The 23,564-nt window shown below is 34.5% G+C and overlaps 1 protein-coding gene across 5 annotated transcripts in view; it reads left to right on the top strand.

The window, feature by feature from the left end:
• The window catches only part of LOC145286018 (intermembrane lipid transfer protein VPS13A-like), a 965,259-nt gene that overhangs the window by 277,547 nt on the left and 664,148 nt on the right, over window positions 1-23,564 (top strand). For 4 of the 5 annotated variants that reach the window (XM_080134633.1, XM_080134635.1, XM_080134636.1 and 1 more), the window contains exons 19-21: window positions 2,510-2,577; window positions 13,768-13,846; window positions 17,885-17,911. In XM_080134633.1, coding sequence (XP_079990759.1) covers window positions 2,510-2,577; window positions 13,768-13,846; window positions 17,885-17,911 — 174 coding nt within the window. The remainder of the gene's footprint in view (window positions 1-2,509; window positions 2,578-13,767; window positions 13,847-17,884; window positions 17,912-23,564) is intronic. The other variant, XM_080134634.1, reaches the window with a different exon arrangement.

Here is a 23,564-nt window from a genome sequence, read left to right on the forward strand (position 1 = left end):
TCAAAATTGTATGATATATTCTAGAACCAACTATAAAGCAGACCCAAAGATCATAAAATATGTGATATACATTGTTGAAGGCAGAATTATGAATCCCTTTCAGCAAGATCTGAACAGCTACAAGTACTTGGTATATCAAGAGACAAGAAAATCCACAACTGCAACTGAGGCAAAAAATGCAAAACTTATTACAAGCCACATTAATGTCCAGCGTATCATGACAAATATTCTGCATGTGGGAACAAGGGTCACACAAGCAAATCATGCAATCAAGAGAGAAAACCAAACAACAGAGAAGAAAAAAGACATAGAAGAAAACAAGTAAAAACTATCACAAGCACTTCTACTTTATTACAATAAGTGCCAAGTACATGGATAGTGTCACTAAACATGCTAGAGCGGAGACATATACAACCCTAAATATTAAACCACCTCATATTCCAAATTCATCACACACACACACACACACACAATCTGTTCGAAAATTTATTTGTGAGCATCAGGCAATACATTGCTATTACGAACATTTCGACAAATTTGTGAAACAAATGGAACTGCCCTTAACATCTTATGGCCAGCTAAACATATAAAGCTCATATCATACAGATGTGACACCATAACTTGCAATGAAATTATCAATAATATCCGATGTCAGTATAAAGCGTTGAAAATGGTAGATGCAATATTTTATGTTGTAAATATTCTTAACCCTGCCATTACAAATGACTTATGAAAAATCTTGACGCTATTTGAAATATAAATCTCTGACAACAATCTACACGCATCACTAACATTGAACAACTGAGGCAAAGATATTCAAAACAGTTTGACAGAATTGGCAACTTCAGCAAAAAAGGATGCAGAGCCATTCATTGATCCCCTCTATCAATGCTGAAATAAAACAGAAAAGCTGATAGAAGATGTATTAAAGAAGCTGGAAGAACATAATCCTTTTAGGATATTCATGCAAATGAGAGTTCAACATGAAAAGATGCCCCTGCAAGACACGAACAGTAGAAGAGCTGAATCTGAAGTTTGCAATGCCAAAAATATTCAGTGAGCTCAGCTGGATGTAAAATCACAGTTTCTGACAACATGCAGAATACCATTTGCTGGAAACAATAACTATTTTGCCTAAGCATCTGACAGGCAAGGATGAACCAAATTCTTGAAGGTTTAGATGGTGTTGCTAGCATCAATAATGATGCAGCAATATAGTGGGAAAAGCATGATAAGAATCTGCATAATTTAATGATTATAGCAACCAAAACAAGTCTTGTATTTAACAGTGAAAAGTGTGTCATCAAATATCTCGCTATGACATTCTTCGGTAATTCATGTACACATCTGTTGGTACAAGCCAGACACAGAAAAATTATGCAACATACAAATGATGCCTAATCCATAAAACAAACATGAGTTACAGCACTTCTTGGGATTGGAGAACAACTTATCCCAGCATATTCCAAATTCCGCAGAAAAAGCATACCCAGTTATCATGAATATTTGATCACCAAAAGTGCTATTATGACCTAAAGAATATGACCCCTTGAATCTTACTATGACCAGTAAAATCGAGTATTACTGAAAGTAGATACCTCACAAAAGTGCTTGGGAGTAGCACTGATACAAGAAGGCAAACCAGTTGCATTTAGTTTACTAAGTATTCCATTCACTGTGCTGCAAGGACCTATAATGCAGTTGATAGAGTACTTGGTAAAATTCAGTTGTAAAAGTACACTCTTCTGAAAGGTGACATCCAAAATACAACTGCAAATTACTTATGACTTCTACTCAATTATGGCTGATGAAACAAGGGTGAAGCACAAATAAACACAAACATGCACTTGTGCAAAAAATAAAGCTAAAGATGAGAAGAATCCAAAAAATATGGACTTTCAAGAAAGTTAATTTTAACAATGTTTTTATGTTTTTTTATTAACCAATACTTTTCTTCCAGATATTTTTTCTTTATTTTTGATTTTACACTGCAAAATTTATGTAAAAATACTATGATTTATCACATAAAATGAATCCAATAATAATGAAATAAGATATATATATATATATATATATATATATATATATATATATATATATATATATATATTAATTTCAATTTAATATGTGTTTTGATTTGTAAAATGCATTTTTTAAACTATCTGGGAAATTTTATATTAACTTACCATTAAAAACCAAATAGAAGAGAATATAATGTTTTTATCATATAAAGTTAATGAAAAATTAATTTCAGCTTTTGATTTTTCTCCTAAATTCAAGCATTTAGAAATAGGATTTTAGTTCTAGCTTTTACTGATGCCATGAGTAGATCTGTAAAAGAAATAATATTTACAAAGTAAATTTAGCTTCTTTTTATATGACTCCTACAAACAGCATTATAAATTAAATTTATTAATCGATTTTATAAATATATAATGCTTAATGAGTAATTATATCATGAAAAAACATTATTATATTATAAAAGAATTGATATACTTTATCTTTATAGACGATGCATGTCTCGGTAAATATGAGATCTCCATATATGGTCATTCCAGAACATGGCTCATTGCAAAGGTAAGATAAGTTTTCATTAAAGAATATAATGATTTTGTCTCTCAGATATTTTTAAAAATAGAGGATAATGATAAAACAACCAGATTCATAGAAAGTCTATATTTGATTTAAGACATAAGGCATAAAGGTTTACTTCATAAGATCGCTAGCTATGGTATAGCTGGAAAAGTCTTCTCAATTATTAAATCATTTCTTTCTGATAGGTTCATAAGAGTAGTAGTTGAGGGGCAAAAATCAGAAGCTCACAGTATTAATGCCGGTGTCCCTCAGGGATCCATCCTGGGCCCAACTCTTTTCCTGGTCTACATTAATGATCTTCCAAATCATATCCTTACATCATTTGTAGACATTTATGCTGATGGTACCACATCTAAGACAGTAAACGAGCAAGTACTCTCCAATTCTCTCTCCTCTGATCTTGAGCATGTAGTACAATGGGGAAAGGAGTGGCTGGTTACTTTTAATGCATCTAAAACCAAGCTTCTCTCTTTACATCATCAACATTTTAATCCACATTTGTCATCAATTGAAATGAATGGCTCTCGTCTTCAGGAGGCCTCAAGTTTTGACAAGCTTCTGGGCTTGACCATTACTCCTGATCTTAAATGGAACACGTATATCAAATCTGTTGCCAAGGCCGCTGGAAAAATGGTGGGATCTTTCTATCGATCCAGTAGATATCTCACTGCTGATGCTATTCTCTATCTATATAAGAGCCAGGTACGTCCAAGGATGGAATACTGTTGCCACATCTGGGCAGGAGCTGCTAGAAAGGACTTGTCCTGCCTTGATAGAGTTCAAAATAGACTTCGTAGCCTCGTAGGAGATGTCCTTTTCTCCTCCTTACAACCTCTATCTCACAGAAGAGATGTTGCGAGTTTGTCTCTGATGTATCGTTATTTTCATGGAAAGTGTTCAACTGAGCTTCAATCTATGGTCCCCCCTCGCCAAACTTTCACAAGAAACACTCGTCTAGCTGTAAACACTATCAATAATTTCCCCCACTCTTTATCTGTGCCTAAACCTAAACATAGATTCCATGAACAAAGCTTCTTTCTTAGAACTGCACGCCTGTGGAATTGTCTTCCGTTTTCCTGCTTTCCGGCTGACTACAATATGGTTGTGTTCAAGTCTAAGGTAAATAAGTTCTTGATGAGCCGTTCCATATAAGTTATTAAATTTACCAAATTTTCATTACTAATGATTACTATATTGACCAACTTCTACTGTACACTCTTTAACCCTTATCCTTGAGTGGCCTCTCGGCCTTGATAATGTGGTGATGCCTTTGTAAAAAAAAAAAAAAAAAAAAAAAAAGACACACGCAAAAAAAAAAAAAAACTCTAGAAGTGTAAGCCATTTTGAGTTTCAGAACAGTTTCAGATGGTTCGCTGTTACACACAAGTCCTGGGAGATGACTTGTTTGTAGTAGACAGTTCCACAGAACAAAATATTCTTACCGTGTCGAAACCCGGGAAAGAACATGTGAAATTGCTCCAGAAAAGGTTTAATATTTATGAAGCAATTCTAGTTTCTGATTGGTTTGTAGCAGAACGTGAATTAATTTGATTCGTCAGTTCTTAGCAGCATCGTTTATAAATAGAATCGTCCGACTGTGTGGGATCATACCCCATTAATATGTCCAAAATATTGCAACAAAAACCATTGAAATATTAACAAAATTAATGGTGCCCTTTTTATTGATCAAATTCTATAGAATTACTTGCTGTATTAACTCATGAGAAACAAATTGTGATTTTTAGGAGCAGCCATTTTGTTTTTAAGAATGCTATTAGATATAAAGCGACGCATTAATATATTACAATTTTATTCTAACAATATAAACATCAATTTAATCATATCGGGTACGTTGACCGGATCAAATTGACTCTTCCCCCCCTATGAGTCTCTATTTTCCATCAAAGAAAGATTTTCAAGTTGTAAGCCAGTGTCTTCTGTCAATAATTTTTTGTACATCTTGACAGTGTTTAGGATCCCACAGTACTACATCACTGACTACTTCATTATTTCTTCTGTGTCCGGTATATCGTGTTCTTCTTTTTCTTATTACTGAAGAGATCCTGGGCAGCCAACCACACAGACGACTAATTGTGTATATGTTTTCCAGTTTAACGCTGCCTGGAGTGTTCTAGTGTAAGTTCCATCTAACCTACTATCAAGGTTTTTACTGAGAGTCCATGCTATTGAACCATAAAGCAGCACTGTCTCGACTATCCCTTTAAAAAGTTTTTCTTGATCTGTTCCAAGAGGACAGATTTCCATATAAATTTCAGCTAATTAAGTGCACTCCAAGCCTTGGCTATTCTGCTTAGACATCATTTTTGGTGGATGTGATGTAACTGCCAAGATATTCAAAGTCATTTACTTGTTTGAGTGGTGTTCTGTGTAGTGTTTCAATTGGGCTAGTTTGGTGGAAGGACATATATTCTGTTTTAGTTGTGTTTGTATGCAGTCCAATCATGACAGTTGACTCTTCCAGGATATGTAGCAACTTTTGTGCATTAGCATTGTCATCAGCTAACAAAGCAAGATTATGAGCATAATCAACGTTGGTAACCTTCTTTTCTGCTTCTTGTTGGAGACAATGTTAGGCCATATTCCTCATATTGATTGAGTAGTTTAGTACATAATCGAGACTGATCACAAATAAGAATAGAGTCAGAGTTTCACCCTGTAGTATGCCATCTTTTATTTCAAAGAAGTCAGTGTTGCCATCTGGAGAGCACACCATGGCTTTAGTATTCTTATATGGGATCATTATAGCTGAAACGATTTCTTCATGGATACCACATGTCAAGAAATCAAAAGCTGTAAAAAAATCTACAAGCAGTAATGTTGCCAGTAGTTGTTTTACTCCTTCAATAATTTTTCTAACAAATTTGAATGATTGTTGAGCCGCTTTTTTAAAACCTGTTTTGATTTCTTCTGAGCATCTCTTCGATTTCAGGTTGTATTCTATTGAGGAGCATCTTGTTCTATACTTTTGCAGCTATTTGCCTCTATAATTATTTGTCTGACTGAGATCTCCTTTCTTTGGGAAGGACTATGCAACTTTCAGTCCATTACTTAATCCTACTGCTCTTGTACACTTCACTACAATAATATAGCAGGAGGGCATTAAACTTGCCGGTTTTCCATATTTCAAGTGTAATTTTGTCAATACCAGATGCTTTCTTGTTTGTTAGTTTCTTCAAAACTATTTCCAATTCATTTTCAGTGAATGGCCCGGTTTTTATTACTAATGTTCTTGTTCGCGATTAATTTGGATGAAACATTCAGATACAATTGGCTTTTTGCTGAGTAGATTTCGAAAATGCTTGACCTTAGTAACTATTTTTCTGTCTCTAATATCAAGTGAAGATTGTCTATTTGCGTTGGTATTTGTAATTTTATCAATTTGAGACTGTATGTAGTTCTGCTGTTCTTTGAGATATTGTAATGAAAAACTTCGATACGGAGTGAACTGTAAAGAAGCTTTATTTTACTACGAACAGACCCGAGGAACGAGACTGTAGCAGAATTAGCAGTAACCAAAATGAGAAATAGAGAGCTTACCTCGGATACGTCTGTTTTGGGCTGAGCGGAAGAGAAAGTTCCAAGATGGCGCCCATGGGCTTTTATTAGTGTTTACCCAATGTAATTATCGTTGAATCACGTCTGCTCTCGCGCGATTATGCAAATACGTCGTTCCCGGCCACTATAAAGGCAGGACACTGGAAAGGAGAGGCAGGTTTCTGCAGATTGTGTGTAGGTGATTCTGGCGAGTAGATTGTGCTTGTTACGACCCACGTGTCTGCGAGAAGCGAGTTTTTGTTCCGTCTGTTTTTAGTTGTATTTTTTTTTGTTTGTTTTGCCTACTACATTTTTGTTTCAGAGACCTGAAGTTAAAAGAAGTTAGAGAGTTCTTTTGTCTGCACATTCTCCGCCGCTCAGTGAAATTCGGGGCCGCATGACTTTCAGGGGGCACAAGGCTTCAAGGAATCTCAGCAAAGGGGGGGGGGTGTCTGTTTAGGCTGAAAAAAAAGAGAAAAGAAACAAAAGTTTAAAGCTGATAGTTTGCAGCTAAATATGGAGGGCTGCGACGGACTCTGGTAGAGTGTCGAAGACCCAGCGCCTTGTCTTCCTCTGATGATCTTTTTTGTCGATCATCGGAGAGGGGAGGAGTAGGAACCGAATCCTCTAGGATGGAGTTTTCGATCCCACTAGGCTGAGGATCTGAAAGGTTAGATTCCAGAGGTGCATTCTGCAGCTGTTGGTTCTCCATATCCGGATCTGATTCTGCCTCCAAGCTGCTCAGCCTATCACCCAATGGCGATAAGTGGCGTAAGGATACTGTCGTCTTTCGTCTATTATCAAAACGAACATGAACATAGTTCGGATTGACTTCAAGTAGATCTACGGTCTTGACCAGGGGCTCATATTTGCTTCCACGCACATGCCGCTTTAAAAGGACAGACTTAGCGTTAGTAAACCAGGTGGGCATAGAATCTCCAGTGGCTGATTTCCTTTGGAAATTGAAGAGGTGTTCATGGGGAGTACAATTAGTGGAGGTGGAAAACAGTGAGCGAACGCTGTGGAGGGTTACATCTAGTACTCTTTCCCAATTTGTAATGTGAAGGTTTCTTGATCGCAGAGCCAGACTTACTGTCAGCCAAATGATACCGTTATATCTTTCCACTTGTCCGTTACCTTGAGGGTTGAAAGCAGTTGTTTGGCTAGTAGCAGTGCCTCGAGAAAGCAAGAACTCCTTTAGTTCCTCCGACATGAAAGCAGTTCCGCGATCAGAATGTATAAAAGAAGGGTTTCCAAATATGGAGAATAAGTTAGTTAAGTGTTTCCGGACAGTAGCAGCTGAAACATCGGCACAGGGGAAAGTGAAAGGAAAGCGCGAGTATTCATCAATGACAGTCAGTATGTATGTGTTGCGGGAATTTGAAGGTAACGGTCCTTTGAAATTCACACTTTAAATTCACCTTTATGAGAGTCTGAGGAGATGTCTTGAGAAACCTGGGTTTTATTTCAGAGCAGACCCGACATGCTTTCATAACTGCTCTCACATCTTCCTCAGAGTATGGGAGATTTTTGGTTCTGACGAAGTGTACCATCCTGATTACCCCCGTATGGCATAAATCTGTGTGCAAAGAGTGTAATTTGTCAGCAGAGGTGATAGAAGAACAAATTCGAGACAAAGCGTCTGCAGCAGCATTCTGTTTCCCTGGACGATAAGTGATATCGTAGCTAAAACAGGCAAGCTCCAGCTTCCATCTCGTAATCTTCTCATTTTTTATTTTACTCTTTCCCTTGGGGTCGAACCTAAAAGAGAACGATTTTTGGTCAGTGATCAATTTGAAATGCTTCCCCAGCAATAAATGTCGCCATTTTTGGATCGCTTCTACAACCGCAGAATGTTTCTGCTCAGCGGAGATTAAAGTTCTTGAAAAGATGACCACTGGTCGAGAGTTCTGGGTTAGGGAGGCAGCGATAGCATGCTCTAAAGCATCAGTTTCGACCTCGAGGGGAAGAGAAGAGTCTATGGCTACTAGGGATGATTTCGCAATTTCTTTCTTCAGTTCTCTAAAGGCGTTGGTTTGTTCCTTAGTGAGAGGAAACTTGGTAACTTTGGTAAGGGGGTGCAGTTTCTCAGAGAAGTTGGATATCCATTTTGAATAATGAGAAAATATTCCCATCGCTCAACGAAGAGAAGGAAGGTCTGGAGGAACAGGCAAGTCCATCAAACCTGTGAGCCTGTCAGAGTCTGGTTTTACTGAACCTTTGCTTATAGTGTACCCAAGCAGGTCTACAGAAGCAAGGGAGTAGTGACACTTGTTTTCATTCAGGGTTAGTCCATACTTCGCCACTGCCTTCATAAAGCTTTGTAAATTGGTATCATGCTCAGCCTGATTTTCTCCACAAACTGTAACGTTGTCAGTGTAGGCGAAGGTTCCTCGGAGGTCCTCTCGTTTGATGATATCATCGATGACTCGTTGGAAACTGGCTACTCCATTAGTTACTCCGAACGGAATCCGACGAAACTGGTAGAGGGATCCAGAAGCTTCGAAGGCAGTATACTTTCGTTCTTCCGGTTTGATGGCAACTTGATGATATGCACTGGTTAAATCAAGAGTGCTAAACACTTGGTAAGTGGTAATCTCATTTACCATATCCTCCATTCGAGGAAGAGGATAAGCATCTAGGAGAGTGAAACGATTTATTGTTTGGGAGTAATCCACAACAAGCCTCTTCTTATGATTCGCAGGAGACACTACAACACGGAGATTGAGAGGGTTCTATAATACCTTCCTTTAGCATACGAGTTATTTCTGATTTAATAAATTCGGCATCAGGTAGGGTATGTCTCCAGGATTTAATGGCTATTGGGCGACAGTCGGTGGTTAAGTTTGTAAAGAGAGAGGAGTAAGGAACATTTTTAATGGCGGTTAGCCCACAAACAGAGAGAGGGGGGAGGGGTCCTCCGAAAGGTATTTCTACTGACGAATGTTGGTTTAAAAATTTATGCCCGAAAATAATGTCACTGCATAAGTCTGCCATAATAATCTGAAAATAATGTCACTGCATAAGTCTGCCATAATCGACAGTTTGATATTATTGTACACCCTTCCTTTCAGACTGAGAGATACAATACAATGTCCAAGAGTTGTAGATGTATGAGAACTACTAGCCATTAAGATTCTCTCCGAACTTGGCAAGACTGCTAACCCGAGCTTCTTAACTTTATCAGGGTGGATGAAATTTTCGGAGCTCCCGGTATCAACGAGTATACTAATAAGTTCACCTCTGATTTTTCCCCACAAGGACAAATGAGATAGGCTTTTTGAGGAATTAAAACAAGGAACCGAAGAAGCAAGAAGAGACTCACCGTAATTCGTAGCAACCGCCGTTGGAGATCTACAGACACGTGCAAAATGCCCCTTCTTCTTGCAGTTTTTGCATATTGAGTTTCTGGCAGCACAACTCGCCCTGTTATGCTTTGGTTTTCCACAGAAGAAGCATTTCTGCCCTGGGAGTGCCGCTGCTGTGGGTTGCTCCTCATGCTCAGTCTGGTTGTTGTTTTGTCCTCTTCGTTTTTAGTAGCAGATATGTATGTGTAAGTTGAGTCTCTTGTTTTCCAAAAGTCTTTGTCTTATGTGTGGGATGATGAAATCCCGTTTATGAACGCGTCCCTTATATATTCGTCCCTCGCCTGTATGGCCGTCACAGCCTGGAATTCACAGTCCTTGGCAAGTTCTTTCAATGACTGTAGATATTGGTCCACACTTTCATTTGTCCGTTGTCGACGAGTAGCCAATAAATGCCAACAGAAGATGATGTTTTGGGGTTCAACAAAAACCTCCTCGAGGGCGTTCATGGCTGTCCGATAGTCGTTGATGTCCGAGATATATTTATATATTGTCGGAGACACCAATTTGATTAGCAGGTTTAATTTCGACTCGTCCGTAAGGGGTGAACCATTAACCGCTTCTAGGAATATCGTGAACGACCGCTTCCAGTGTATCCACGTGTCGGCAGCGTCCATTTTTGTGGGATCCAAATCCAGCCGTTCAGGTTTCAGGAACTTCTCCATTGTTTGTGTTTTAGTTGTTCTTAGTAAAATAAATTGTAATGAAAAAAACTTTGATACGGAGTGAATTTTAAATAAGCTTTATTTTACTAAGAACAGACCCGGGGAACGAGACCTGTTACTTCAAGGAAAGGAAGAGAAAAGAAGGAAAAACTCAAGGGAAGTAACTCACTTCCGGAGAGTAGAAACGGAAGTTAAAAGAAGTTAGAAAGTTCTTTTGTCAGCACAGAAATGTAGCTTCTAAATCTTTCTGAGCTTCTTTATGTTTTTGATGTTGTTTCTGCTATTGATGGTGTTTTTTGTTTGTGCCAGATTGCTTAAGTCTCTTTTTTTTAACTTGAATTATTTCATTTTCCCAATGTAGCTTCTGTTTCACCTTTTCTTTCTTTAGGATTAATAGATCTGCAGTTTCATTATGATCTTTGATGAAGTTTTTATACACGTCTTTAACTTCTTTATCTTTATTTTCATTGGCATCATTCTTTTGAAGTCCCTCATAGCACTTTTTACAGTGAGACTACTGAATTGGTGTTGTAGATCCTTATTTTGTTTTAGTAGGTCCCAGTTGTAGCTGGTATTTGCATCTGATCTTGGCTTATTTAAACTGAGATTAATATTCAATGTGATTATGTGGTGATCAGAAGAAATGCCTCCTTTGGAGTGATATGCTTTGCAGTTTGGGCACTATTGATCCATTTCTTATTTATCATCATGTAGTCCAGTTTAGCATTGTGTCAATCTGGATATCTAAACGTCCATAGTTTTCCTTCTCTTTTTGGAAACGAGTGTTAACACAAATGACATCATTTTCTCTTAAAAAAGGTTCCATGTGTTCTCCATTTCTATTTGACATTTTATGATATGCAAATTTTCGGCATTGGTTCCTGCCTAACTGTGCACTGAAGTTGCCACCAACAATAAGTATGTTTTGAAATAGATTTGATGAGAGATGAAAGCTCATCATAAAAACCTATCACTTCTTATTCTTCTGCAGTATTAATTACCATTGCTCCCAGGTCCACTCTGACCCGGAGTGGTAGTACCTGTTAGGGTCCCAACTATGGGTTGAATAGAAACCAACATGAAAACAACAAATATACTCTATGAAAAAAAATTTTCTTCAAAATCTTTGGATTCGGCATTAAATAACCCGAAAAGGGTTGATATGCCATAAAACAAAACCAACCAACCAAAATCATGATACTTTAAATTCTGATCATCATGAAATAATCAATGTTCTTGTACATTTATCATTTGCTATTTTCTGTTTGTAAGTACTGGTCAGAATCTTTTTCATGTTTTCGCTCTCTATAAGAACAGGAAAACAACAGATAAAGTTTATAAAAAAAAAAAAATAAAAAAAGATTTAACACTTGGCATTTGTTATTTTATTTGTGTGAGCACTAATTGGAATCTTTTTCTCTTTCATGTTTTCACTATCTATAAGAATATACCTCCTTAAATCCAGCCTGCTGGCCTCAACCTGGGGGAGAAGTGGAAACGGGGGTATGCTGAGGCTATGTCGTCTGGGATTAGAATCCCTGGCAGGTCCTACCATGACAAACAGACTCGGCAGCACCAGTTAAACTGAACTTTGACCAACTGTAGCAGGCAATGGTGAAATCCTGAATTTGTGGCAGCAAATGTAATCATTATTAACATATCAATGTTGCCTATGGTACAGGATGTTAGACAAAAAAGGTCAAGGTCGGTCTGACTACCAATATCAAACAATTCAGTTAGAGAACTACCGCAACCCACTGTAGTAGTGGTGCACACTAATGGTGACAAGCTATCAGAAGACCTGAATGACTTGAATCTAAACCATAAACTCATACTGCATCGATCGGTATATGGGTAAACAAAGATTGGGTTCTGGAGTTTCTGTTCTGGCTCCAGTTTTCGAAAAATATGCACAACAAAAACAACAACAAAAATCATTTAATTGTGAACAAAAAATGGTTGAATGTATCCACATTCGATGTAAAAACGTTACAGTTGGTTCATCAGACACTGGAACTCGGCAACAGCAATCAAATGTCATATAAATGTGATAAAATAGATATACACAGATGTATGTTCGGACGTTTGTATGCCTTGCTAAAAGTAAAAAAAATGCTAACCAAAAGCCCATAAAGTTTATATTTTCTGGATTTCCAACCTCTCTGATAAATAATATTTAAAATTTAGAAAAAATCATTAATTCCTTGAGGTAGAAATGCCACAAAATTAGAGAGGGGACATCAGGTATAATTGTATTGTTATCGACACCTTTATCAAGTGGATATGCATAGATATTTTACACTTTTCTTCCTTTAAATATATTACTTTCCAGCGTCTTGATATGAATGTTCCAGTTAGGTTAGTGGATAGGATAATGGTTTGAAGACACTAAATTTTTATGCTCAATCTCAGCTGACATCGTCTATTACATTTTTTTGTTTTTAGACTATAAAATATATATAAACATAAGAATATTTATTATTGTAAACAAAAAACTTCTGCAGTTTACAGATAGTGCTGAAATAAACATCAAGTTAATACTAAACAAATAAAAATAAAGCCGAAAAAGTCAATTTTGTTTTTTAATTCACCAATTTATGGATCATTCTGAAATATTGTTATCATTTAGAAACTCATTCATAACATATGAGCCTTTTTTAATTTGTTGATAACATTTTGGCGGAGGTGGGGGTATTGTTTTAAATCATCCAATGTGTATGGGTTCCTTTAAAAAATAATTTGAACATGTAAATAGGGGAAGGGGGTGGCTTCACTGCTAATCCTTAAATAATGCTGATATTTTTTTAGGGCGATTATATTTTTGTGTTTTTATCTCTTAAATACTTATACTGTTTATGAACCGTGTTATTTTTGAGAGAGAAGTTTCAAGTTAAATGAAAATACAGAAACAGTTAAAAAAAAAAAAGAATAAGCCCTCGCCATATTAAGAATGAGTTTCTAAATGATAATAATAATTCTTTCTTCACTGTCTGTAAATTGCAGAAGTAGCAAATGTTTTAAGTGTTTGCCCCCCTCCACTTCCCTCATTTGTATTTGAAACAGAAAACAAAAAAAATAAATAAATTGGAGTAATTTCTATGTTGAATTGAATGTTTTAAGTGTTTTTTACTGTTTTAAATCTATGCATTTGTAATCATCACTTTTATTTAGCCAAACACAAATATTTTCTATCATTTGAGTTTATCCCCCGCCCCAAATCTAAAAAAATTTAATTTTAATTTAATTTTTCGGAGAACTTCATTCCATAACAGATATGCACAATTTAAACTTTTTTCGATATTTTAATTTTTTAATGTCTTGATTAAACTGTACAAGTACCATAAGAAATACTAGTTGGAAACCATTGTCTTACAAGAAAACTCACTATTACACATTATTTTGATCTTTCTTGAATTTGAATCCAAAATGATTGTAAATGTTAATCAAATAAGTTTGCAAATGGATTCATTTTAAAAAGTTGAAAAAATATCAACATTTCATTGATTTATTTTAAAGCATTTTTCAATATTTAATTTTAATTTTATTGAATTTTTTGGTGAACAATTATTTAACTTTGTTATTTTTAGAGGAGGAAATGTTCTTGTTGTGGACTTTGGCACATTAACTCTTGAAAGTGAATTACAACCAAAAGATGTATCACTTGAGGTAAGATGATTACTTTTTGCAACATTTATTTCATTTATTTTGAATATAAGATGTTGATTTGCATAAAGATACAAATGTTTGCTAACATTAAGTATTTATATGTTAAAATATGCTATGCCTATTGTGAAAATTAATGTTTTTCAATGTCCAGAGGTTTTTGGATGATAATTCTCTTTCTGAAAAATATCATTCAGCTAAATTTATATTATTATTATATATTTTTATAAATCCATTAAGTATTTTATCCTTATTTTTTTCATTTATTTTTATTTCTAGTTCATCAGGTTTCCTGTGTTAGTTGCATATGATCAATGGAGATATATTTTCTTCCATTGATAGTATAAACTGTATCCAAGAAAATTTATAATTTTAACAATAATATATGATACATCAAATTTCTATGTAGACTAGACTCTCAAGCATTGGTAAGGCAACTATTCTAGGAGAAGGAAAACTCTGAAATGACACTAGTTGTTGTAGGTCTGAGAACTTATAACTCCTATCAGCTTCTGTGAAAGATTGTCATGAAAAACAAAAATAATTGTTTGGCAAGGCATAGGTTGCTAACCGTTAATTGCGAAGAGCATTAAAAAGAAAGAAAGACTACAACAATGTTTCTGTACACACATTTTGTGGATGTTTTTGTATTGTTACAGAATATTAGTTACATTACAATAACTAACTGTAATGGCATTCACATTTGGGTATGGAAGGTTGAGCCAACTCCAAATAAGTTTATCACATTCCATGTCAAAGCAAATCACCCATGTTGATTAGCATACTTCAGCCATTCTCGGTTCCACCAGTTCCATGTCTGACTTCAACGTTGTCTATTCTTACTCTTCCTTTGAACGATGGGTGAAATTGGGTCTACCAAATTGCAAATGAAATTCTCATCAAGCCAGACCAAACCAGCCAGTCTTTATTTCAGAAGAGTTTCTGTAATGCAAGTGGTGTTGCATCTTGCAGGGATGGTGTGACTTGGGATTTGGTCAGAGATACAGATATATAAGATGGGTTTGCAGTTGTAGGGAAGTGAATATAGAAAGAAAATATAAGGTTGTGCTGCACCGGAAAGATACAAACGTACAGAGCTGGGTGTGTTTCACACACAGTTTTGTAATCAGTTGTAGCTATAGTTATACACTTCATAATATCTCTTATTCTATGATATTTTATTTGTTTGGTTGAAAAATGGTTTCTGAGTCTTTCCAAAATTTTTTAGTGTCTGTTCCTTACCAATTACCAAGAGTTCCTACTTGTATATTTGTTGCTTTTTTCTCAATTTCCATTGCACCCACATAATTTCCCCATGTTAGCTTGAAAAAGGCCCAGTTCTCTTGAAAATCACCATTCATTTCCATATTTGCTCATGGTGGAATTGCCTATGTCACATTAATTGCCAAAGAATGTGTAAAAATATCCAAGTTGTGAGTTTGTTTGGGGCATGATGTGGTCAATAAAATGTTTATTCCATGCAAAGAGATTTAAACACAAGAATCCAAAGTATAGTATGGTTTGCCAAATGTGTAAAAGTGTCCACAAAATGTTTATTTGTTTGGGGAAAAAAAGAAAGAAAAAATTCCACTTCGTTACCCCATGTAGTGAAACAAATGTAGAGAAAGAATACAAGACTGTACTTTAAGTTTAAGCATCAGAACCTTTATTAATGGATACAGACCTATGGAACTGCATGTTTCACACGCACAGTTTCATAGTCAGTTGTAGTTGTAACTATGTACTTTATAACAGCAGTACATTTCAACGATATTGAGTGTGTGAACATCTTCTTTGCACAAAAACCAGGTTTTTCAGCCATACAATATTGTGTGTATTAGTGCTTAGTATATCCTCAATTTTTTAGAGGTTTATCTCTTGCAGAGACAACAATCTATTCTTCATGCGGTATAAAGTTTGTGTGGATGCAATCAATATGGATTGAAATCTAATTCTTACTTTGCCCTGTGGCTGTAAAGGCTGAGCAAAGATACTTGAATTGATTAATTTATTCAACAATGGTTCCGCTAGAATGATAGAGATTCAATCGAAAAAAGGCTAACAGAATCTTTGTTTTAAAAACATTTAGTATCATACTGACACATTTGGTAGTGGTGTTCATGTCAACACCACCACTAAAACAAAGTTTCTGTTAGCCACCTATACTCTTTCCAGTTGTGTCTGTATTATTTTAGCGGAACCATTATTGAATAAGTGAAACAGTTCAATGACTGTTGGAGTATATTTTGAAAAGAATGGTAACATTATCTGCATAGTCCATGGTAATAACTGAATGATTATGCCCGACTTGCACACCAGCAAACCCTATTATGCTCTGATCAAGAATCCTGTCAATAATGTAGTTGAACAAGATAGGAGAAAGACATGGCCTTAGTGGACATAAATCTGTACATTGGAGAATTTGTATTATGGAAATAACAACAGACCTTTGTGCAGGTGTATGAACAATAGGCCTTCAGAAGATTAAGAAGCTTGGGTGGAAATCTATCATGGTTCATGATCTCCCAAAGACTCTCTCAATCAACTGAGTCGAATAATGCACTGAAATCGAACACAACAGTCACCTGTTGATAAAACCAGTATTGTTCCAGAATCTGCCTAAGTGAAAAAATCTCATCATTGTAGCTCCCAACTTCATTGAATTTGAAGGCCCTTTTTTCTTTGTAACATCAATTAAACTTAATCCACAATAGTCACCGTGTATATAACAATAGCATTTTTAGTAGAAAAGGAGAATTGTGTCATTCTAGTAATAGCTTAAGATAAAACAAAAATTTTTTAAATTCTATTTAAAGTATCATTTAATTATAAAATTATATCCAATGTATTTCAATTTCTTTGTAAACAAGTCAGATATTTTAATTTTGTGCAAATAGTTAAAGAAAAAAAGAAAAAATGAATAAATTACTTAATGATTCTTCAAAATTTGAAAATATTCAAACTGTCAAATAGAAAGTTATTTCTGGCTTTAAAATTGTTGGCAAAACCATATGTATTAAAAGTTTGGGAGCTATTTACATTCAACAATTGCTTTTGGGAGCTATTTACATCCAGCATTGCTTTAACAAAATTAGTTATAATTTTTATAACAATTAATTAAATTAATGATGAAACTATACCATAATTAAATTTAACTTTAAAAGTCCTATTTAAAAAAATGGTAACAAAAATGGCATAGTTAAAAAGAATAAAAAGTAGAAATAAAATGAAAATAAAAAGATCCCTGAACAATGACAATTCATAATACAGAGCACAAAAAAGGTCATTATACTTTAAATGATTTTTGTTAGATAATTTTCAAACATTTTTATTTCCTAATTAAAGAAAGAAATGTTAAATAGATCTGATAAGTTGAATATAACAAATTATTTTTATTAACAATTTTTGATTACATGTATAATTTTATTCAAACTCATGTTTTTGTTTGTACTTTTTTATATGGTTGATAGAATGTTAGTATTACTGTTGTGAAAAAAGATCTGAGATAACTCTTAACAATAAAACCTTTTAAAATATACCTTTAGTAAAATCAAAGTTATGATGTTTGATATATATTAGCTATTTCATGCTTATGAGAAAGTGTTTTCCAAAACCTGATTGTATTTAAAGTAATGTAAGGTAACACTTATGTATTTATACTTATGACATTGTGTACTTGCCTTTTAAAAATGTCATTCATTGAAACGTCTCTTCTCTCTTATATTGTCCTTGATTAAGAAAATTCTTAGAATAAAGGTGAAAGGGTTGCTTAAATAATTAAATATTTGTGTTCATTCAATGCCAAATTATGTTCTTGTTTTTATTTGTTATTTGTTTATGATTATATATAGCTTCTAATTTACATATCATTTTTCTGATCAAACATATGCTCTTTTCTGAGCCATCTCTAAAAATCATTGTATCAATATTCATCACGATCATTGTATGATTGTAGCATTCTTACACGTTTCTTCTTTTTTCCTTCTTCATCCATAAAAAATATGTATATATATTCTCTGATGTTTCCCCATTCTATAACAGAGTGATACCTTCGAGAAATGGCTTAAGGTGAGAGTTGCACTATCCAAATGCTTTTATCTTGTAGTGAGCATGCTTTCTTTTTTTCTGCCCGTGTTTCTTTCATTTCTTTTTTCCTTTTGCTAACTAGTATAGATCAGTTCCTATGGCAATCACAGCAGTTACCAGGCCAGCGTTACCATAGTCATGACTTTTGCTTTTTTAGATTGAGTTTAGGATGGTACCAACTTATTAGTATTGTTTTTCCTCTGTAAAAGAAATGAGTTTTGTTTGACTATAAATTATTTATTACTTTTCAAATGATATTTTATTGTAAACATACATACTTTCAAAAAAAATCATAAGTTATGCAATAATTTTTAGATAATCTCAAGAGTTAAAATATATGTAACGTAAATTAAATTTAGAGCCTTTATCGAAAGAAATTTTAATTTCATCTGTTTGTTTTCGTTTATTAGGATAAATTTCCTGTATTTTAACATTTTCCCTATAATGTTGTAGTTGAAATGTTCTATTTTAGAACAGAAAATTGAGTAAAATAAGAATATAAAATATTTTAGATAAGGTTATCACACACACACACACACACACACACACACACACGATAATAAAAGCATAAAATGAATCCAACAGTATGAATTAAAAATGAGAATGTGGAAGGTCTAAAAACTCTGTTGTGTGGGCTTTATCAAGAAAGAAAAAGCTAAAAGTAGCACATAACAAGAAAATTTGAGAAGATTTGTGATTTTGGGGAATATATCGATAGTGATAGGCTATACTAGATTTAAGTTTATGTAGAGGGGGAAAACATACAAATACATACACACAAGCATATATATATATATATATATATATATATATATATATATATATATATATACGTACATGTTGTATTAGTAAAAGCAGGCAAAAAAGCAAAATATCACTGTATATATTCTCCAAAATTATAGATCTTCTCATCATGTGCCACTTTTAGCTTTTTCTCTATTGAATCTGTGCAATATTTCCACATTTTCATTTTTAATTCATATACAGTGTATCACTAAAGTGAGTACACCCCTCTGATTTCTGCAGATATTTAAGTATATTTCTTCATGGGACAAAACTGACAAAATGACACGTTTGACCCAATGAAAAGTAGTTTGTGTGCAGCTTATATAACAAAGTTAATTTATTTTCTCCTCAAAATAATTCAAAATATAACCATTAAAAGCTAAACACTTGTCCAAAAAAGTAAGTACACACCTAAGAAACTACACCTCTGAATGTCCAAATTGAGTACTGCTTGTCGTTTTTCCTCCAAAATGTCATGTGACTCATTAGTGTTAATAATCCCATATATACATAGGTAGTAGGTGTCTTCAAATTTGTACTGCAACTCTCACACTCTCTCATCTGAAATTCTGAAAATTCCAACATGGCACCACATGGCAAAGAACTCTCTGAGGATCTTAAACGAGGGATTGTTGCACTACAAGAAAATTACTAACACCCTGAAAGTGAGCTGAAACACAGTGGCTAAAATGATACAGTATTTTAAAAGACTAGGATCCACTCAGAACATGCCTCGTGTAGGTCGTCCAAAGAAGATTAGTGCACATACTGAGTGTCACATCCAAATGCTTTTTTGAAAGATCAGTGTAGGAGTGCTATCAGCATTGTTGTAGAGATTGAAGAAGTTGGAGGTCAGCCTATTAGTGTTCAGACCATATGCCTCACTCTACATCAAATTGGTGTGCACAGCTTGTCGGCCCATGGAGGAAGCCTCTTCTGAAGACGATACACAAGAAAGCCCACGGACCTTTGCTAAAGACATGTCAACAAAACATATTACTGAAACCAGGCCCCATATGATGAAGATTAATTTGTTTGGTTCCAATGGCTTTAAGCATGTGTGATGGAGACCAGGTGAGGAGTACAAAGGTGTGTCATGCCTACAGTCAAGCATGGTAGTAGGAATGTCATGGTCTGGGGCTGCGTGAGTGCTTCAAGTGTTGGAAAGTTACATTTCATTGAGGGAAACGAACTCCAACATGTGAAATACTACAACAAAGCATGATGGCATGACATTGACTCCAAACACACCTCCAAAACGACCACTGCTTTACTGAAGAGGCTGAGGGTACAAGTGATGAACTGGTCAAGCATATCACCAAGCAGTAGAAAATCTTTGGGGGATCCTCAAGCAGAAGGTGGAGGTGCGCAAAGTTTCAAGTATCTGCCATCTCTGTGATGTTGCCATGGAGAAGTGGAAGAGCATTCCAGTGGCTACCTATGAAGCTTTGGTAAACTCTATGCCCAGGAGAGTAAAGGCAGTTCTGGATAATGATTGTGGCCACACAAAATATTCACAGTTGACATAGTGTATATTAATATTAACAACTTTCCCTAAAGGGTGTACTCATTTTTGTTGGCAGATGTTTAGCTTTAATGGTTCTATTTTGAGGGGAAAATAAATTGACTCTGTTATATAAGCGGCACACAAGCTACTTTTCATTGTGTCAAAGTGTAATTTTCTCCGTGTTGATTAGTGCAGAGATATACTTTAATATCTGCAGAAATCAGAGGGATGTACTCACTTTTGTGATACATTGTATATACATATATATAAGCCCCTATTTTAAGCCTCCTTCCTTGGGTAGAACACTGTCATAAGCGTTCATCTGCTGCTTCTTAGTGTAATGCAAAGCTCATGTAAATAAACAAATCGAGCATGGGATCGGTGTCCATAAACGACCTCCTCTATTTATTGTGGTGGCCAAATGTTTAAATAAAGAGACATTTGTAGGCACCGATCTGATGGGCCAAAGGGTAAAACTGCCGACTATCAAGTTGATGGTTGTAAGTTCAAACTCTGGTTCAGAATGGGTGCTAGTCTAGCCACACTGAAGAGTTGTGATACAGCAAAACAGTCTGTCAATGACTACTGTGTTATATGTGTATATGTGTGTGTATCTTTCTAGTATCAGGGATATGAACCCTAGCAAAGTGCATGATTAAGAAAAAATTTAAAAAGAGGAGCATAATATTTATTTATATATGTATTATTGAAGTTCAGGACGACACCAGTACCATTGGTAGTGGATCTTTGTTTCATCCATTGTCACATATTCATGTATAAATCCCTTTTTGTTGCATTGAAACAGTTGCAAACCACTCAAAATTGTAGATACGTTGTTTTTGATCGACTGTGAATACAGCTTTCTCATTGACAAATGTTTATGCAAAATGGTAAATACATTCTGCCTTTTGATATTTTCAATTGCTTTCATATCTCCCATGACTTCAATTTGTGATCGTCCAAAACATTTTATGAACTTTTCTGATGTTTAGCTGATTTAAACATTCAGCATTATTTGTGTCTGTATGATTGTGTTTAATGTCAGTATACTATATCTTAATCATTATTTTCAATGGAGCAGAGTCTGAATATACTTATTAAGCCGTTGCTTTGCTTGAACAGTATTTTTCCCATCAAAAAGCAATGCTTTATTAACACATGAATTTCAAAACAGTGGTTTCACTTAAGTAGCTGTAATTTGTAAACTAATTATTCGATTAGGTTCTTGAATCAGCACTCAAATAATGTAACAGCTTCTACAATTTTAGTCCTTTAATCAGCAAATTAATATTAAGTAGTAATAGTTTATATACAGTATAATATAATATACAATAATCAATGTTTTAACACTTTACTACAGTTTCTTGGTTTTCATCAATCATCACTAATGTATTATTGGGTATTATATATTTTATAGACTTGCATGTTTTTAAGGCGGTGTGAATTTAACAATCTTTTGTTTTTAATGGACAAAATTAAAAGAATTTAATGATACCAACAGGGTTCTGGACTCTGATTTCTGAAATTAAAAAAAATCTGATTCCAGCTGCAACTCCTAAAGCAATTAATTTGCTTTGACTTCATAGATCTGCATGAAGGCATATAGGTCTACTTTTTTTCTTGTAACTTAACATAAACCGAAACCATTGAAAAAACGTTTTCTTTTCTTTCTTTTTTTTTTCTTTTTTTTTTTTGCTGTATAGTATCATCTACAAAGAAACCTAAATTTTCTTTTTGTTTCTTCATGTAACACAATAAGATGAACATTAATTGGTTTGGAATATGGTTTTCAGTTTGATTTAGAAATATTTCGTTTTCCTTGCTGTTTGCATTTGTCTGAGACGAAAATGTTTATTTTCTGATTAAGGAAATCTGTTTTTGTCACTTTTGTTTCCTATTTAGTCTTGAGAAACTTACATTTGTTTTCACCTGAAAAGCAATGCAACCGTTTTTTTTTTCATTTAGCTTTTACATACAATTTAAGATTCTTTAGTTTTTTTTATGCCTTTAGTCAAATTTGCATGCAACTAGAATTATTATATTTTACTTTTTGTTTTATGGTTAACATTTAGAAAATCAGCTTCATGTCAATATGAATTTATGAAAAGAAAAATTAAGAGAAATATTGTTTTTTTATATATAATTTAATTTTTTATTATTTTAATATATCAATTAAGTTGTTACTAAACTAGTTTTCATTATAAAAATGTGTATCAACAGATTTCTTTCTTTGATATTTTAAAAAATATATCATCTTTGACCATTTTTCAAATGTATTTCTATATACTTTATAGAATAAAAGATGTCAAAAAAATAAGTTTATTTTTTAATTGTAATGAGTTTTGCTGATGTGACTGTCTGGATTGTAAGAATGGCCAATACACCGATTGCATAGGTAAATGGGATATTTTTATGCTTTAAAAACACATGAATCTATCATCCCTATGGCATTTGCCACTTGATTGAAATACATGGCAACTAGTGTGAGATATCCTCTTGCATTGTTAGACATGGTTATCGTCATTTAAATAAAATATTGTTCAAAATTTGAATGGATGTTTATCTGTTTTCTGGATATGTTATTTATTTAAATGTTTTGTATTTCATTTGATGTAGATAGATAATTTTGAAAAATTTATTTCCGAATATTTACAATTCTCAAAAACAAATTAGGCACAAGGCCATGTGGGGGTGGGTAGGGGGGTGATCTATGGTCATGCTTGTCACTGTACTTTATGACTGTCTAAGCTATTCTTTGCGAGAGTCTTCAATCACCATAATACCACATTAACACCAGGGATCATTCTACTTAAGATTCCCAAATTAATTTTTATAAAAAAATAATTTCATTGACGTCGGGTGGGAAAAAAAACAAAAAATGAAAACAGATGTTAGTAAGACGCTCCAAACCCTTTCTAATTGGTAGGCCGCCCACTGTTCTCCAGTGTTTTGCGTGTAGTAAACTACTACTATGATGCTGCTATGGTATGCCTCCCTTATTTCTCTCTTTCTCCCTATTCTTCTACTTTTCCCTTCCTTTCTTCTCTCAACGTCACCAGAGGTTTCAGCCAATCGGAATAGAGGACTGTTTTGGAGGGAGATACAAAGAAGAAATCTCTCTCAGACATGTGGGAACGATAGAAGCATCAACATGCGACAGACCAGTTTCCTTGGGTAAAGACTTTATCGAAGAAAATGTACTATCCTCTTTGTAACCCTAAATCTTGGAAACTTAGTCTCGTCGCACTTAATTATAACCCGATGTTTTCTTTTCCCCAACAATTCTTTTTCAGCACTCGTGTTCTCTCTCTAATGTCAGAGGTGCCCCAAAAGGGAACCGGC

The sequence above is a fragment of the Euprymna scolopes genome, chromosome 10 (genome assembly GCF_053919585.1).
Source record: "Euprymna scolopes isolate OS-2025 chromosome 10, ASM5391958v1, whole genome shotgun sequence".
NCBI lineage: Eukaryota > Metazoa > Mollusca > Cephalopoda > Sepiida > Sepiolidae > Euprymna > Euprymna scolopes.